The sequence below is a fragment of the Solanum verrucosum genome, unplaced genomic scaffold (assembly GCF_900185275.1).
Source record: "Solanum verrucosum unplaced genomic scaffold, falcon-dt-bn FXZP01000434.1, whole genome shotgun sequence".
NCBI lineage: Eukaryota > Viridiplantae > Streptophyta > Magnoliopsida > Solanales > Solanaceae > Solanum > Solanum verrucosum.
The window spans coordinates 228752-247686 of record NW_026019848.1 but is presented as its reverse complement, the minus strand read 5'-3'; the positions used below and the strand labels follow the sequence as shown (position 1 = coordinate 247686).

Below are 18935 nucleotides of genomic sequence, written 5' to 3'. Positions count from 1 at the left end.
TATCTACGTTGTATAATTGTAATAATACTAGTAACGCTCATCCCCTGAACTGTAACAACATGCAAGCAGATCTGCCTCTATCTTGTAATGATGCATATTAGCTATTAATATATTATCTTATTTATAAAATTAAAAAAAAAATCATTTCATTAAGGATAACATGAGTATTTTGAAGTTAAACTGTTACTTAATATAAAAATATGTTATTCTTTTTTAGACGGATTAAAAAGGAAAGTAAAACATACAAATTGAGATAGAAAGAATAATAGAAAATCCAGTGCTTACTCTAGCATAAGAAGTGGGGAGCTTTAGGAAAATATATTATTGGTCTGATTTTCCTTTTTTGACCATTAATACCTTCAAATAATACTAGATATATGTTATATCGAATTTAGTTAGATGACTGTGGTCTATGAGTTCACATGACCTTTTTTTTTATACAATTATAAGTGGAACCTAATAAGGGATCATCTAGTCATACAATCCATAACACACAAACTAGTGTACCATTGCAATGGATACAAATTAAAATTAGAACTAGCACAATTTAAAGAATTAAAAATATTTGTATAATTTGTTTCTGATCTCGATAAAACTACTCATCCATGTTATTCCAACAAAAAGATCTCCAGTTTAATTTGGTTACGTTGGCAACCTCCACCACAAAACACCTTCAAACTTAATTACTACTTATATGATAAAGTTGTTGATACTTCGCTTCTAAACCAAAAATAAATGTTTCATTTTATTTGTTCATTTTAGTCAATCAAGAGAGTTTTTTTTTTCTATACTATTCTTAGTATTAATTAATGACTATATAGAGTAGAATTTGTCAAATTTTAAAATATCATTAATAAAGTCAGTGTGATAAGATACATCTCTAATTAAATTTCTTTTAAGAGTTATGTCAGATCAACTTTGATAGAACATCATTCAATTAAATTTACATATAAACTAGTAGATCTTTGTAAAAATGCTAGACAGTCATGTTGACCTAGTGCCTACTTACTCCACTTTATTTGATGTAGTGGTTATTCAATTTTTGAACTAAAGGGCACATTGCAATAGATGTTTCCATAAGAAAATGTCCTTAAAACAAAAATTAAAAGACAATAACACCTTTATAAATGCTAGACAGACATGCTAATTAACCTAGTGTATATATGTTTACTCCTCTTTATTAGATAGTTATTAGTCCTGTACATCCATTAATTGAACTTCGTGAAAAATCTTTTTGCTCGGTCCATCTCTAGGATTTCTCTCAATAAAATATTTAACTATATTTAAAAGATCTCTTAGCATTGCATATATGAGAAACATAGAAAGAAAATATTATTCCATCTGTCCCAATTTATATTGACTCACTTTCATTTTTTGTAAGTTTAAAAAAGAATGACATGTTTTTATATTTAGTAACAATTTAACTGCTTTAAAATGTCAATTTTATCCTTAGTGAAATAATTTAAAGTCATACAAATTTCAATTACTTATTTTAGATCATAAGTTTCAAATGTTTTTCTTTCTTTCTTAATTGGTGTCAAGTTAAACTACATCACATAAATTGGAACAAATGTAGTATCTCCTAAACCTAAAAAATAAAGGAAGTAGAAAGTATGTTGCACATTTTTCATTTTTAAAAAAAAAAAATTGTTTTCCACCTGGTGTCTGGTGCTTGGCTACCTGCATTGGAACCCCAACTAAAAAGTTGGATCAGCATTGCAGGGACCATTTTGGAGATAATGCAACCAACAAGATTTTCTCCATAGCCATAGATCGAACTCGAAACTTCTAGTAGGAAATTCCACCATTACATCACAACCTAGGTTGGTCTCTTTACATAAATCTAACATCAATTATGACTCTACTTTCTTTCTTACCAACTTGGACTCATCAGTAACAACAAGGGTCTATAATATTATTTAGGCTGCTGCTAGGTCAATCTTTATGAAACTACAAAATATTTTATGTGAAAATTAATGCTACACTCCTGGAATAATTAACTATTAGACACTATATAAGAACTAATTACTAGAAGGACCAGGTCCTTTTAGCTTGTAGTTAACCAACCGAACTATCATATTTGTTAATCATCAAAATCACTATTCAACTTTATTAGTAAAAGAAAACGTTTCAGAATACAACAACATTGAAATTATATTTCATATTTGTACTTTTGGAACGACGATTACATTTTTCCCCATAAATGTATAGATTACAATACCATCATATTTCAAATAACAATAAATTAGTTAAGTCCAAGAGTATGCCAAACAACATTAAAACAAAAGAGTAAAAGAAAAAAAAAGAGTGTAACATCATGAGAAGATGTTATATAACGATAGGACCGCGTTCATATAAGTGTAGAGGCAATCTAGGAGTAGGAACAACTTGTAGAGGTGTTTGCATATAAGTAACAGTTCCAGGACTCTCCAACATGTCAATGTCATCGCGCTTAATTCCAATAGGTGGAGACCATTTAAAATGGTGTAACAAGTGAGCTAACATAGAAGTAACCATATTGATAGCTAGATTTGTACCAGGACAAATACGTCTACCAGCACCAAATGGTAAAAGTCGAAAATCATGTCCCTTCATGTCAATATCCTCTTCAATGAATCTTTCAGGTCTAAATTGTAAAGGATCCTTCCATACTTTAGGATCTCGTCCAAGTGCCCATACATTAACATGTACAATTGTACCCTTAGGAATGTTGTAACCACCAATTTTGACATTAGCACTAGCCAAGTGAGGGAGCATTAGTGGAGTTGGAGGGTGTAACCTTAATGATTCTTTAACTACACTTTGTAGATAGGAGAGTTTGGACATATCGGATTCGGTTATGACCCGGTCCGACCCAATAACCCGGTCCAATTCTTCTTGGGCTTTTTGTTGAACCCTTGTGTTTTTGACTAATTCTGCCATAGCCCATTCAACAGTTATAGCCACTGTATCCATTCCTGCTGTCACCATATCCTGTAATAATTTATTAAAATAATTTAAACTTAAAAAAATCAAAATTATTAAAGATTTAATATTTGTTTTGTTTATTTAATTTATGTTTAAATAGGATTTGTAGTTAAATTCATACAAGAATAGATTTTAAATCTTTTTATTTTTTTTGTAACATAGGAACACATTCAAAAGTATTGTAGTGGAGAATTATTGAGTTTATAATTATTATTTTTTTATTCAATAATTGATTCATTATTAAATAATAATTTAGTTAATACTTTTTCTTCTGGTGGAAGACATGTTAGTTAATGATCACGAATACTGAAAAAAGATTGGTGTTTTCCACTTGTAACACCTAACTCGTCTAATTCTTCAATTACTTTCATTAATTTACTATATATATTCTTCTTTAATTTCTTCTTTACTTTATTTGGTCCTCTTAACCTAAAATTGAAGAAAAATAATTGAGTTGGAAATTTGGAATTGTCCTTGTAGGGAAATTTAACTAACTAAATCGAAAAAGAATATTTTCTACGTTACAATTTATATGACACCATCTAGATTTCAAGAATTAAATGATTTTTTCTTTAATCATGATTCTTCATATGTAATATGTAAATTTGATGTCAAAAAACTACATTTCATGTCCGATCAAAGTTAAAAAAATATTATCTTTACTACGTAATGTGTCGTATATAAATTGTAATAGATAGTTGTACACAAATAGTAGTTGTATTGGGATGGAGGATAGTAATATAAGGGTTTCGTAATATACTTACCCAAAGGAGGCCGATAACAGTGTCATCACTTAGCTCATATTCCTTTTGTAGAGTGAGCAAAGCATCAACAAAGTGTTGTTTTGTTTCACCAGTTTTTTTCCTTGCAAGAGTGTGTTCTTCCATAATAACCCTAGTAAACCTATCCACATGACTATCTTGAGCCTTAAGAGCTTCATTATCATCCTTGAAAAAACAACTTAGCCATGGAACAAAGTCACCTAGGTTAAGTTTTCCTCCAATTTTCATCCCATTGGAGACTATCTCTTTGAGTTCTTTACCTTGTTCATCAACTTTACCTTGTGAGTCCATAAACCTTTTACCAAATGTTACTCTTGTTATGTTGTTGAATGCTACTAATCCCAAGTAGCTCCTCATTATCAAGCTTTTACCTACACATTTGCATATATCAATAATCAATTAGTCATAGTTTGTGGAGTATCAAATTAACAAGAGCCGATTAAAAGTGGAAACAGACTGTCTACTTGTAGTTAAGGTTATCAAAGAATAGGATATACAGTGTCACCCTCTTATGGACATAAAAATAAATAAAAGACATACATTATCACCCTCTAATGGGCTATTATTGAACATTGTAAATATTTGATGAAGGCCAATTATTTTGAGGAAGGAAAATCAATATAATATATAGATTTTCTAGCAAATGAAGACACTAACGAATAAAAAGATATGGTAGTCTAGAAAATGTGCTCAAGGAAATGTATCTCGACTTGAGCAATGTAGCTTAGGAAAGATTTTTAAAAAAATTATTTAATCTTTTCCAACATACCAAAAAATATGAAAACTAAGCTAAAAAAAATTGTAGTGTCAATTAATGTAGATTTATAATTGGAAAACAAGGTACATAAGTAAAATATTGTTAGTAGTGTATTTAATTGATTTGTGATGCAAGTAAAAACTAAGGCAATAATCGAGTATATGAAACTCTTTTCTTTTCAGAAAAAGAAGAAGAAAAAAAGCCAAATAAATCTCCACCCTTCCTTTGGGTTTTGGATTTTTTTTGTTCCATAAATTAATTATTAATTAGGATTATGTGTTCCATTATATATAATTTTTTTAGTTCCAATGTGATAGTGTCTATGTACTTTGAATGTTCTATATACATTTGTAAAGTTAAAGGTAACTCATTAGGGGTATGTTTGGTGGGGGTGGGGGATATTTTTTTAATTTTCTCTTATTTGACTAATTAAAATATATAGTTATTTAAAATCTCTAAAAAAATAAGTTCCTTAAAACGAGAAAAATGTTTCTCTAATGAAAGTAGAAAAAATAAGTTCTACAAAGGACACAATATTCTACATCGATTGTCTTCTCCCTACCCTTCAACGCACACCACCCCACATCCTTACACCCTACCCCAATTCTCATAAGAATTTGAATTATGTGAGTTCAATCTTTAAGCTCTTAGCATTGAACTCATTATATTTTTAAAGATATGAATTTTACTATTAATTGTGACAATTTTATCGAATTTTTTCACATAAATTATGCTACGTATTGAAAATGTTAGGTTCATATGAACTCAATATTGTAACATAGGATCTACCCCTATCAATCCTCATAATATTTATCTAAATTAAATTACAAATATTTTTACGATTATAATTTATACTTACACACCAAACGCAAAAATAAATAAAAAAAATACCTTTTATTTTTCGTTAAAGATCTTCCTTTCTACCAAACACACCCCTAGGTGTCACTTTATTTTACCAAACCTCCGTATAAAGATGAATTACAAACAAAAATAAAATATTTGTCACTAAAAAAGTATCTTTTCTTGCACTTTTTCATCGGTTTTGTTGATATTAGGTGCGGCCCAATATCCATATTAAATTTTATTATTTAAAAACACACATTAAATGTTGAGATTAATTACGTATTGAATTTCTGATAGTAGATTCATAATTTTAAAAATGTTTGTATTGTTTAAGAAGAAATGAATGAAACAAAAAATATAGTAGAGTTAGGATAGATATGGTATGAGTTCTACTCAATGCATGTTAGATATAGAGACGCATACTAAATCGATATAAACATCATGAGTTATTTTGTAATAAAATCAGTTATTGCTGATATATTCTTCTTCTCGGTTCCTTCTTCCATAACCAAAAATCATAAATATATTAGAATATGAAAATTTTAATATTTTTACCCTTCTTCTACTCCAATATAATATATAATAAGTAGTAATTATTTTTACCCTTCTTCTACTCCAACTTATAATTTTTTAATTAGAGTGGGGTAAGTCAACACTGACTCCTAACAAGTTACTGTTTTTTTCTTCTTTCTCTAACAGTTAGATATTTGATGGCTTCACTTAAATAATACAAAGTTTTTGTTTTTATCTACAATAAGATTCAAATTTATTATATGCATGTACTTGACCAAAACATCACACATTGTGTTGTCACTACTAGACTAAGGTCCTAGGGGTTTTCCTAACTTTATTTTGTTCTCATATGTGTGTAGATTGTGGGTTGGTTTACTTGTCATTTTCTTTTCTTTTTCTAACAAGTCTAGAACTTTTATGACTTTGTTTATTAAATGTAAAAATTTGCATGTCATTGTATACTTTTTTTGAAATTTGAATAACTCAATTATGTAGTCAATGTAAATTTGTACTTTTATGTGGAAGAGAGAGGGAGTTGGTCTTCTCTTTTTCTTCTATAGTAGTATTAGTTAGTATTGTTATTTTGTTATATTCTCCTTTTAATTTTGTCTTGATTATACTTCATTTGAGTTAAGATTCTATTAAAAATATTTTTTTTATTTTCTACAAAAATAGGAATAAGATTTGTTTACATCCTCACGTCTGACTTGTAGAACATAATTTGAATAACTCAATTATGTAGTCAATGTAAATTTGTACTTTTATGTGGAAGAGAGAGGGAGTTGGTCTTCTCTTTTTCTTCTATAGTAGAATTAGTTAGTATTGTTATTTTGTTATATTCTCCTTTTAATTTTGTCTTGATTATACTTCATTTGAGTTAAGATTCTATTAAAAATATTTTTTTTATTTTCTACAAAAATAGGAATAAGATTTGTTTACATCCTCACGTCTGACTTGTAGAACTAAATTGGATATGTTGTCATTGAAAAACTTAAATCTGTAGATATAAAAGGTGAATATTTGTTTCGAAATGTGATGATTCTAGACGAAGAATCTAATGAATTGAAGTAGTTGTCTCCTAAGAAAATTATGCACAAGTAAGGACAAAAAATGGAAAAATAAAAAGGAAGAATAAATATAGTCCAATAATTTTATAATAATGTAAGTTGTCTGAATATTTTTTAATTGTTATTAAGGGTGTGCAAAGATTAGTTTAATCGATAAATCAAATAAAAAAATACAATTGGTCTATCAAAATGGTTTAACACTTTTTAAACGATTTTGTAAAAAAATAAAATTTGGTGTTTGATTTTATGATTTTAGTTAATGATTAAACCGATAATTCAATAGGATAATATTAAAATTACTATTTTATTCATAATTATAAAACAGTGGTTTCAACATTTTACCAACTCTATTTCTTTAAAAATTTCAGTATTACTTTCGGTTGTAGGCAACACTAACTAGGTTCTTTGCCTCTCTATTGCGACTACCTAATTCTCACTACACCAAAAATGATTTTTAGCGACAATTAATTAACAATAATAGTTTAATTGCTGTTAAATATGTTCTTTTAGAAGCAATTAGCATTCTTTGTAAATGTTGTTAAAATCTGTAGTGACATTGGATCAAATGTCAATTAACTAATGTTGGTAAAGACTTTAGCACTCTTTGTTAATGTGCATATATTTATGGCCACTAAAAGTTGTTTTTGTTATAGTGTCTTTCTTATAGTCACAAAATAGTATTACTTTCTCTCTTCTTAACTTTAGATTTAATTGTGACAAAGCTAAATAGTTAATATTGTTTTCACAATTTATTATAAGAGTCTTTAGAAGGAATTCGAACAATTCTACTTCAATAAAAGTGATCAATGTTAAAATTTATAATGCACTTCTATTCTTGTTATTTATTCTATTTTTATGAACATCGTGTATATGATTTATATGAGCATTATCCAAAACTGAACCATTAAGAACGAAAACTCGAGTAACTGACAAATGATTAAAAAAATATCTCATATAATGAAGTATTGTTTTTGAAGATGACTATATTAAAAGTTTATTATATCAAGTTACTGAATTCCCATAAAACCGTCTATTTTTTTAATAGGAGTGATATAAAGGGGAAAGGTGAAAAGGCATACCTTGCTTTGTAGAATCTCTAAAGATGTCATGGATCATGGAAGTGACTTCATCTTCTCTAATTGGTCTAAGAGCTTCAATTCTCTTTGAAGTAAAAAGTTCAAGATTACATAATTTTCTCACTTTCACATAATGATGTCCATAATCAGCCCAAATCAAATCACTCCCATTTCTACTCACATTTGCCAATGGTTTAGTCCTAAACCTATCAGCCAAATTTTGGTCATTATCTTTCAATACTTCCTTAGCAAGTGTTGCATTATTTATCACAACATTTAGTTGTGAACCTAGATAGAATGAGAAAATAGGGCCATATATTTCCGACCACGCAGCGAAGCATCGGAACCTTATCGGCTCTATGTCGTAGAGGTTTCCGATGATAGGCCACGGCCGTGGACCGGGCGGTAGCTTGGCTTTCAACCGGCGGTAGAAATTGTAAGCAATATATATAAGAAATAGTGTTAAGGCTGGAAGTGCTAAAGAAAAAGCCATTTTGGAAATGTGTAGTGTGTAATGTGTTTGTGGAAGATAAGGAAACCAATGGTCCCTTTTAATAGGGAAATTTTTAGATCCGTATAAAAGTTATTATCTCAGCAATAATGTCTAGACATTAATTTTCTTATACCTATTAAGGTATGAAATCAAACTCTTACGATCTTACCAATAAGATGAAAGAAAATTTAGATAGTTAATTAATTGGACTACTAAGATTCCTTTGCTATACGATAGTCTAATACTGTGTAAATGTTTTTAAAAATAAATGGGAGTAGGTAATTTTTTTTATCCATATTAGCATTTTGTATAGAAGTTATTTATCTCAACAATAGTGTACTGACATTAATCCTCCAATACCAAATCATGTACGGTGTACCTAACAAGTGAAAGGTTAGGTAGTCAATCAACTGAGCTATTAAGATTTCTTCGATATACTTTATTTTTTAAAGAAAAAATGGGATTAAGAAAAGGGGAAATAAAAAGGGAGATTACAATATGGAGAATCGAACCGTCTCACCAAAGTAAAAGTTTAGATAATTAATCAACTAGACTACTAACTAGAGTAGCTAATAATTTTCCTTCAAGACTTTTACAAATAAATCATTATTATCTAAATAATAGCTTAAAAGGGAACATGTGTGTAAATCATCCATTTTAATACCATTGGTTTATGTTCTAGAAATGAAAAAATGATAATTATATTCATGTTTTGATATATATATTTTTTTAATAAATTACAACTTGGTGGTATATTTTATTACTGACCATATTTATTCATTTTTCAACTTTGATGCGTGTTAGGTGGATCAATTTGTTGGATGATTTGTTAGATCACTAATGATGATGATCCCACTTTCCTATGGCGGTATAATTGAATTATTGCTTCCTAGTAATTAAATATTTTAATATTGAATGGAATCATTTTTTTCTTCTCATTCCTTTCAAAGAAGTTTTTGTTGTTGCACTAAATTACTTACGTGTGTAAATTTACGATTCAAAAACATTTTTTTAGCTTATAACACTTAGTAATCGGATAACATTTAATCTAACAAGTGTTTTTCCACCTAAATTTGATAGACTTCTATAAATAAATTATTGTGGGTGAATATATACAATATGTGCAAGTAAAAAATACTTTGAAGTGAATATTTATCCGAACAAATAAGAAGTCTATTTTCTTTGGCATTTAGGTTGTAACATTTATCAGTCAGATAATATTTCATCCAACAAATGCTTTTCCACCCAAATCAGATAGAATTCTATAACTAAATTACTTACGGATGTATGCATGCGAGAGTCAAGAACATTTTGAAGTGTATATTCAACCAAACAAATAAAAAATTGAATATTCTTTAGCATTTAGATTATAACACTTAGCAAAGTAATCAAATAATATTTATTTCAACAAGTGCTCTTCCATCCAAATTAGATAGACTCCTATCACTAAATTTACCAACCAAACCTAAATTTTTTTCTTTATTATGCTTATCCAATATCAAAACAAATAACTCATTTATTAAATTTGAAATGTTTGAGTCCAATTAAAAAAAGAGTAAAATATGCACTAACTATTTATAACTTGCGAGAAATTTTATTAACTCAATGGATTCTATCTTTTTAATAAGAGTTGAATTTCCCATCTTATGAAAAAATAAACTAAAAAAAGAGAGATTATTTATAGGCTGTCACAAACTAAGTTGCACCCATTTCTAAGTTGACATTTGACAATTAAATTCTATGCCAAATGATTGAGTATCCAATTAATTAATGATCTTAGGTTTGGTGGATGAAATCTTCTTTTTATTTTTTTTATATGTTTTATAAATAAAATCATGGTATGTCAAGATTCTGTGCCTTTAATTTCTTTCTGATCGTGCGAGGCAGCAGGGATGGAGACTTATATGAGGGGTTCATCCGAATCCCTCGGCGAAAAAATAGGTTAAAATTATTTTTTAAGTACGTATAATAGATGTCGAACCCCCTTTCACTAGTTCGTGTGTTTACTTCTCAGATTTTGAACACCCTTATTAAAATTTCTGACTCCACCATTGCGAGGCAGTTGTCTGCATAAATCTTTCGTAGTGGAATATATGGTTTGATAATTGCTATTTCACATTGTTTCGAGAGTCGTGATGATATTATTGAGAAATGTTTTTTGTCGAAATATTTTTTTACCTTTCACTCTTGTTAATTAGCAATAATATTTATGTGGACTTTCAAAATTTTGTTTCATGTAACTTGACAAGAAAATTTTGAGTCGTAGGTACAAAATCATTTACATAAAAGACTTATTGCTTCTGCAATTTGAAATCTTTTTGGTGTTTACTAGTGATGATATATGTTGCTTCTAATTGCACACAAGTGTATGCGGTCGCACAAATAATATAGTGGCTCTTAAAAGAATCGGATTATCGAACCCAAATGATTTGTTAATTAATTATTCTTACTAAATTATATTAATTCTAATTATTTATTTAAGGGGAGGATTTCAAAAGATTAATATATGAACTAAACTAAAAATAAAGATAAAATAACTAAAAAGCAATTAACTAAGAAAAGATAGATGTTTACACAATTAATGAATGAATCAATCTAGGATTATAATTTAACTAACAATCATGTTTAGCATCAATTTCATCAACTTATTTGATTATCTAGTTATTGATTCACAGGGTTAAATGTATGATCATGGTCTCCCGACCTCTAATTGCCTACGATAAATAATATCCTAACTACATCGTTGAGCGGGGATAGGATGGATTAAGTACCGAGCATTAAGATTTCTTCCTGTATAGTGACCAAGCATGGTCTCTAGGTATATCCCTATCCTAAATACAAACTAACCCTAGTTATTAAGAGAAAATCATGCTCCTTATATTCCACGTTCTATCCTCTTATTTCTCTTCTGAGTTCAATTCGGACAATATGTTTACTTCAATGGTGGTCATTCAAGCATCAAAATAGTAATCACAAGAATATAAGAACAACTAATATGATAAACAAATCATGCCGAATCAAAATCACTAAACAATCATATTGTAAGTAAATATAATCCAAGAACGAGAAGTTTAACTTCACATAGACATAGAGCAATTATAACAAATCATTCAAATAAAAGATGTAAAATAAATAAAAGAGAAGAAAAAAAGAAATTCTAAATCAAAAGTTATTTTCACATTGTATCCTCATCCCCTAATAGTTATTCTTATGAATTATTTATAGATGTAAGAAACCCTGAATAAAATAATTGAGTCCAAAGCCAATTAGAAATCCAAAACCAAACGGAATTGAATTCCCAGTTGTACGCTTGAAACTGTCCAACCGCCTCAACTTTGCGCCTTTAATCAATTGGCTACTGCCTTCACACATTTCCACGTGGAATTTTCCAATTCCAATTCTACTTCAACCAACATATATATATATATATATATTATTTTATAAAGTTTAATTCGATGTTTGTTTGATTTCCTTCTTCAACCTTTCACCTTTAATTCGTTTTAACTCCAAGCTTTTTCATCTTTCCACCAATTTAATCCTACAAATAAAATATACTATTTAATACAATTCATAAAATTCAGGCTCAAAAAGGACAAATATAAATAATAAATAATAAAGCAAATAATGATTAAAAATATATATTTTGGCCTCACATCAATAGACAATCAAATTACACACTCTAAAATGAGGATTTTTATGCGTGTGCTAGCAATTATGCGAGAAGACAGGATCGGATGTATATGAATTCGACAAAACTCGATAGTCTTTGTCTAGATCTTATATTTGTCACTTTGTATTAGTAAAATATAAAAAATCTATATAGAAATTAAATTTAGAATATAATTAATTACTAACATTTAAGGTCATTGACTTATAATTCAGAAAATCCTAGATTCGCTTTTATGTAAAAGAGATCGGTATAACGCTCCAAACCTGAGTGAGGTGGAGCATGCTCCATATGAACTTTATATATATATATATATATATATATATATATATATATATATATATATATATATATAAGATAATTAATTACATTATCACAAAAAATATAATTATTTTACATGTTTTGGTTTCTGTTCTACTTTTTAAAAAATAAGGGAGAATTATAATATGGGGAATCTAACCCTTAATTAAAAAAACAAATGGCAAGAAGTGGGATTCAATATGATGTTTGCCAATAATGCTAAGAACCATTTCACATTGTTGTTGGGAAGCCGAAACACTTATTTTGAGAAAAAAAATATTTTTATTGAAAAATTAAGTGTTTGGCAATCAGTAAAAGTGTTTTTAAATGGAAGCAAAAACATCTTTTTTTTTGGGAAGAAATAAAAATTTCTGCTTTTTAAATAAAAGCAAAGCAAAAATAAAAAATTATTTTTTTCAAGACTAATATATCATTTTCATATTTACATATGTACCAATATATTTCTTATTAATCAATCAGCATATTTCATAAGTTTGATTAAATTTTTATTTAAGAATTTTATTTTAATAAGTTTTATAATTTATTTTTTGTTTATATATTATTATTTTATATATTATTTTACGTATTATTCTATCAACTGTTTTTGATAGATATATTTCAAATTGTAATATTAATGTGCTGGGCACATCAAAAAAACAAATCATAAATCTGTAATTTTTATTGAAAAATTGGTGTTTACTAGTGATGATATATGTTGCTTCCAATTGCACACACAAGTGTACTCGGTCGCACAAATAATATAGTGGCTCTTAAAAGAATCGGATTATCGAACCCAAAAGGACTTGTCAATTAATTATTCTTACTAAATTATTTTAATTCTAATTATTTAGTTAAGGGGAGGATTTCAAAAAGATTAATATATGAACTAAACTAAAAATAAAGATAAAATAACTAAAAAGCAAATTAACTAAGAAAAGATAGATGTTTACACAATCAATGAATGAATCGATCTAGGATTATAATTTAACTAACAATCATGTTTAGCATCAATTTCATCAACATATTTGATTATCTAGTTATTGATTCACAGGGTTAAATGTATGATCATGGTCTCCTGACCTCTAATCGCCTACGATAAATAATACCCTAACCACATCATTGAGCTGGGATAGGATGGATTAAGTACCGAGCATTAAGATTTCTTCCTGTATAGTCGTATATCCCTATCCTAAATACAAATTAACCCTAGTTATTAAGAGAAATTCATGCTCCTTATATTCCACGTTCTATCCTCTTATTTCTCTCCTGAGTTCAATTCGGACACTATGTTTATTTCAATGGTGATCAAGCATCAAAATAGTAATCACAAGAATATAAGAACAACTAATATGATAAACAAATCATGCCGAATCAAAATCACTAAACAATCATATTGTAAGTAAATATAATCCAAGAACGAGAAGTTTAACTTCACATAGACATAGAGCAATTATAACGAATCATTCAAATAAAAGATGTAAAATAAATAAAAGAGAAGAAAAGAAGAAACCCTAAATCAAAAGTTATTTTCACATTGTATCCTCCTCCCATAATAATTATTCTTATGGACTATTTATAGATGTAAGAAATCCTGAATAAAATAATTGAGTCCAAAATCAATTAGGAATCCAAAACCAAACGGAATTGGATTCCCAGTTGTACGCGTGAAACTGTCCAACCGCCTCAACTTTGCGCCTTTAATCAACTAGTATACGTGCCCGCGCATTGCGCGGAGATTATTAAAATTTATTTAGTTGTTCAAATATATTACATCATTTTGATTTTATTAAAATATAATTATCATCCTATTTTTCATGCAATGTATTTAATATCATAAAATTTTATATAACTAAAGGAACAAATCATATAAATGCATGCGCACGATCATCAAATAACATTTTTGATAAAACTAAATATGATAATTATATATTTCTTATACAAAACGTTTCAAAAATATATTATGATTAAAAATAAATAAGAATGAAAGAATTAAGAGATTATGTTGGTACACTCTCTCAAATTAATATATGAAAAAAAATTATTTATTATTTTCTTTCAATAGAGAGATTTTGCGTAAATTAAATAATTTAGTCATTTTCAAATTTTTTTCATAATGATTTTAAAATATTTATCTGAATAATAAATTCCTCATGTTAATGATCAATTTAAAAGTTGTGTACAAAAATACATGACATCTCTTTATTCATTTCATATTGATCAAGTTTCTACGCTTCTACTCCTCTAAGTGTTATCTAAGTAAGCTAAACATTTTTTTTATATATAAAAAAGGAAGACTGACTCTTCAATTATAAAAAAAATTATTTTTGAGTTGAAAAATTGTATATCCACTATAAAAGTTAAATATGTGATAGTTATAACTAATAAGCATTACATTAAGTTATGGAATAGTTTAAAAATTAAGTACCTTAAAAACATGATTTATATTTTAGATTATATAGCCATATATTATGGGAATGTAGTTAATCATTTCCATAAAAATAGGCTCATTAAGAGTTGAGAGATGATATATTTGAAAAACAGTTATAAATCGTTAAAGAAAATATTTCTCAAAAGGCTGAAAAAAATTTAACAACAGTTAAAATTATTTTTAATGTTAATTATAAATACGGTTATTTTAACATATTCATTGTTGCCTATATTTTTGTGGAAACAACTGAATGTATTTCAAATTCATTGTTGTCCATATAAGTAATTATTAGATTTAAAATTTTTATTTTATAAAACTTAAATTGTTAAAATTTTTAAATTAATTTTGTGAATTCAATATAAGTTTTGTTTTTAAAAGACTCCATTATGCATGGAACAATTATTTCAGCCACGTATTCATAATTAGTTAATACTTATTTGTAATTAGTTAATACGTATTTTATTAATGATACAATGCAATCTAAAAATACGAATGTGTCTTAATATTTTGGAAATCAATTATTTTTCTTAATTGTTTTCTCCAGAAGCTTTTGCCCTTTTTGAATGTGTCTGAGATTACGCATGTATATGTATATTATGTTGGGGGCAGAGCTTGACCTTTTTCTTTTTCTTTTTTTTTAATTTTTTTTTATTTGAGTTTGCAGTTTTTATTGAAAAAAAATTAATTTTTGTGGTGGTTACTGAGTAAGTTTACACATATTTTTAAATTTTAATTAAATTATTTCTTTTTTTTTATTTTTTTATTTTATAATCTTAAATTACAATTTCAAACTATTTAATTTTTAGTTATTTATAAACTAATTTTAAAAAGGATAATGAAATTTTTGGAAAACAGTTACGTTGATTGGTGAAGAATTATCCGTTTGTTTGAATATTTTATCTCTAACCACTCCTTTTATTTAGGATAGAAGTGGGAAGTTAATGTGCAGTTAAAATATTTTTTTATTTCTTTTTTTTCATTATTATTAAATAAAAATGTGCACTTAGATGGTTCAAATTTTAAAAATACCTTTCCAAAAAAAAGGACCACAACGTTGAGCTTTTTTAGAAAATATTTTTTTTATTTTTAATTTTTAATTTTCTTTTTAGTGTTTGAAATTTCTATTTTTATTTTTAGAATTCCAATTAATTTTAATAATTTACAAATTTTGTTTTTTTTTGGTAGTGGCGTAGTGCTGACAATAAACATTATAAATTTTTTAAGAGTCCAAAACGTGTTAAAAAATATATAACAATTATCTTTTTATTTATTAGTTTTATTTTCAATATTTGATAATTTATGTTTTTACTGGTTTATTTTTAAAAAAAATTATTTTTACATTTTTAGATTTTAATTTAATTCTTCTTTGTGGTAAGTTTCTTTCTGATTTTTATAATATACAGATAAATAATATATCTATATATAGATTATTATTATTATAATAATTATTATTCTATTATTATTATTATTATTATTATTATTATTATCTATATTTGTTTTTCTTTATATGAGGAGATTGTGGAAAGATGGTTAAAATTAAAAATATACCTTTCCACAAATAAAGGACCACAACTTTAGAGTGTTTTTTTTTAATAAATACATACACATAATTAATTTTAATTTTTTTAAAATCTGATTTAGTGTGGTGCTGACATGAGGCACTTTTTCTTCTCTTTTTATATGTGCATTAGATGGTTCAAATTTAAAATTTTAATTAAATTATTTCTTTTTTTATTTATATTTTATAATCTTAAATTGCAATTTCAAACTATTTAATTTTTAGTTATTTATAAACTAATTTTAATAAACTTTATTATAACATCTTTTAAAACAATTTTAGAAGTAGAGAGTTAACGTTTGCGGTTAGAATTTTTTTAGTTTTTTCTTTTTAATATTTTTTACGTGTAATTTAGTAGAAGTAGATAATGTTAATAAACTTCATTATAACACCTTTTATATATTCTTTCACTTTTTTTTTGTATAATTTTTTTTTAAATAGCATTCTTTTTCCATCTATTTTTTAAATACAGATTAAAACAAATTGATTAAAATTTGTAAATTGTATTTTAATTTTAATTAATAGATTATATAAAATTAATTTTACGTAATTATTAAATTAGTGATCATAATCTGAAGTTGCATAAATATATGAATAAGTATAAAAAAAGTATTAAAAATTAAAAAATAAAACAAAAAGTAATGGACTTATAAAACATATAATTAACTTTCAGATTATTTAAAATATAATATATTTAATTTCTAATATGTACATACTTATATGTATAGATTTTCCTGGAAAAAAAATGCTCAATTTTAAATTTTTTTGACTAATTCTCTACTCGTTGAAAGAGTGAAAAATTAACATTGAAATATGGATATGACCTTCATGTAATTTTTCAATGTTACTGAGAGATTCATCATCACTATCTAGGCCACTAATGTTATTTCATGAAACTATCTTCATTGATGTCTTTTGATTTTATACTTTGATCAATAAACTTACTTTGTTGGTTGCTTCCATTTTAAAAAAAAATAAAGATAAAACTTACGTGAATTCATGATTGCTTTAAAAAACTTTCAAGCATATATGCAAAATCTTGTAAATATTCAACCTAAAGATAAATTATTTCGCATCTAAATATTATCATACTCAATATTAAAAATAAAAAAATAATCCATAGTCACAACATAATTAAAAAAATAAAAATACATTCATTCATTTTTGAGAGTTCTCAATTTCTTTCATAATTTATTTATCATTTTTTAATCCTCTATATAGTACATAAAAAACAACATATTTCCTAACAACATAGGAAGAAAAAACACATAGGCCTAAAAAAAGTGAGATTTTCCCATAATTATCACAAAGTCTATTCAGTACCATAGTTTCCAACGAACTCCTCTTTCTTGAGATATGAATTGCTCACTTAATTATTCAACTTCTCTTGATTTTTCTCGATCATTTTTTCTTGACTCGATTATGATCATAAATTTGTGCCTTCTTTTAAGAAGGATAAAGAATTTTTTGGAAAACAGTTACGTTGATTGGGGAAGAACTATCCGTTTGTTTGAATATTTTATCACTAACCACTCCTTTTATTTTAGGATAGAAATGGGAAGTTAATGTGCAGTTAAAATATTTTTTTATTTCTTATTTTTTTCACTATTATTAAATAAAAAATGTGCAGTTAGATGGTTCAAATTTAAAAAATACCTTTCCAAAAAAAAGCACCACAACGTTGAGCTTTTTTTTAAAAAAAAAAATTAATATTAATTTTTAATTTTCTTTTTAGTGTTTGAAATTTCTATTTTTATTTTTAGAATTCCAATTAATTTTAATAATTTACAAATTTTGTTTTTTTTGGTAGTGCTGACAATAAACATTTATAAATTTTTTAAGAGTCCAAAACGTGTTAAAAATATATAACAATTATTTTTATTTATAAGTTTTTATTTTCAATATTTGATGACTTATGTTTTTTACGGGTTTATTTAAAAAAATATTTTTATTTTTACATTTTTAGATTTTAATTTAATTCTTTTTTGTGGTAAGTTTTTTTCTGATTTTTATAATGTACAGATAAATTATGGAGTATATCTATATATAGATTATTATTATTATTATTATTATTATTATTATTATTATTATTATCTACATTTTTGTTTTTCTTTAAATGAGGAGATTGTGGAAAGATGGTTAAAATTTAAAATATACATTTCCACAAAAAAAGGACCACAACGTTAGAGTTTTTTTAAAATAAATATATACACATAATTAATTTTAATTTTTAAAAAATCTGATTTAGTGTGGTGTTGACATGTGGCACTTTTTCTTCTCCTTTTATATATAGATAGATTATTATTATTATTATCTACATTTTTGTTTTTCTTTAAATGAGGAGATTGTGGAAAGATGGTTAAAATTTAAAATATACATTTCCACAAAAAAAGGACCACAACGTTAGAGTTTTTTTTAAAATAAATACATACACATAATTAATTTTAATTTTTAAAAAATCTGATTTAGTGTGGTGTTGACATG

The 18935-nt window shown here is 26.3% G+C and overlaps 2 protein-coding genes across 2 annotated transcripts in view; both read right to left on the bottom strand.

The window, feature by feature from the left end:
- The window catches only part of LOC125817435 (serine/threonine-protein kinase Nek5-like), a 200868-nt gene extending 198307 nt beyond the window's left edge, over positions 1-2561 (bottom strand). Inside the window, exon 1 of the mRNA XM_049496979.1 lies at positions 2556-2561. The gene's annotated coding sequence lies outside the window, so the exon portion shown is untranslated. The remainder of the gene's footprint in view (positions 1-2555) is intronic.
- Positions 2329-8498, bottom strand: LOC125817483 (cytochrome P450 98A2-like). The gene is made up of 3 exons (XM_049497023.1): positions 8009-8498; positions 3732-4120; positions 2329-2973 (listed from the first exon to the last, which is right to left on the bottom strand). Exons 1-3 carry the CDS (start codon positions 8496-8498, stop codon positions 2329-2331), a joined length of 1524 nt encoding a protein of 507 aa, XP_049352980.1.
- Positions 8499-18935: the final 10437 nt, after the last annotated feature.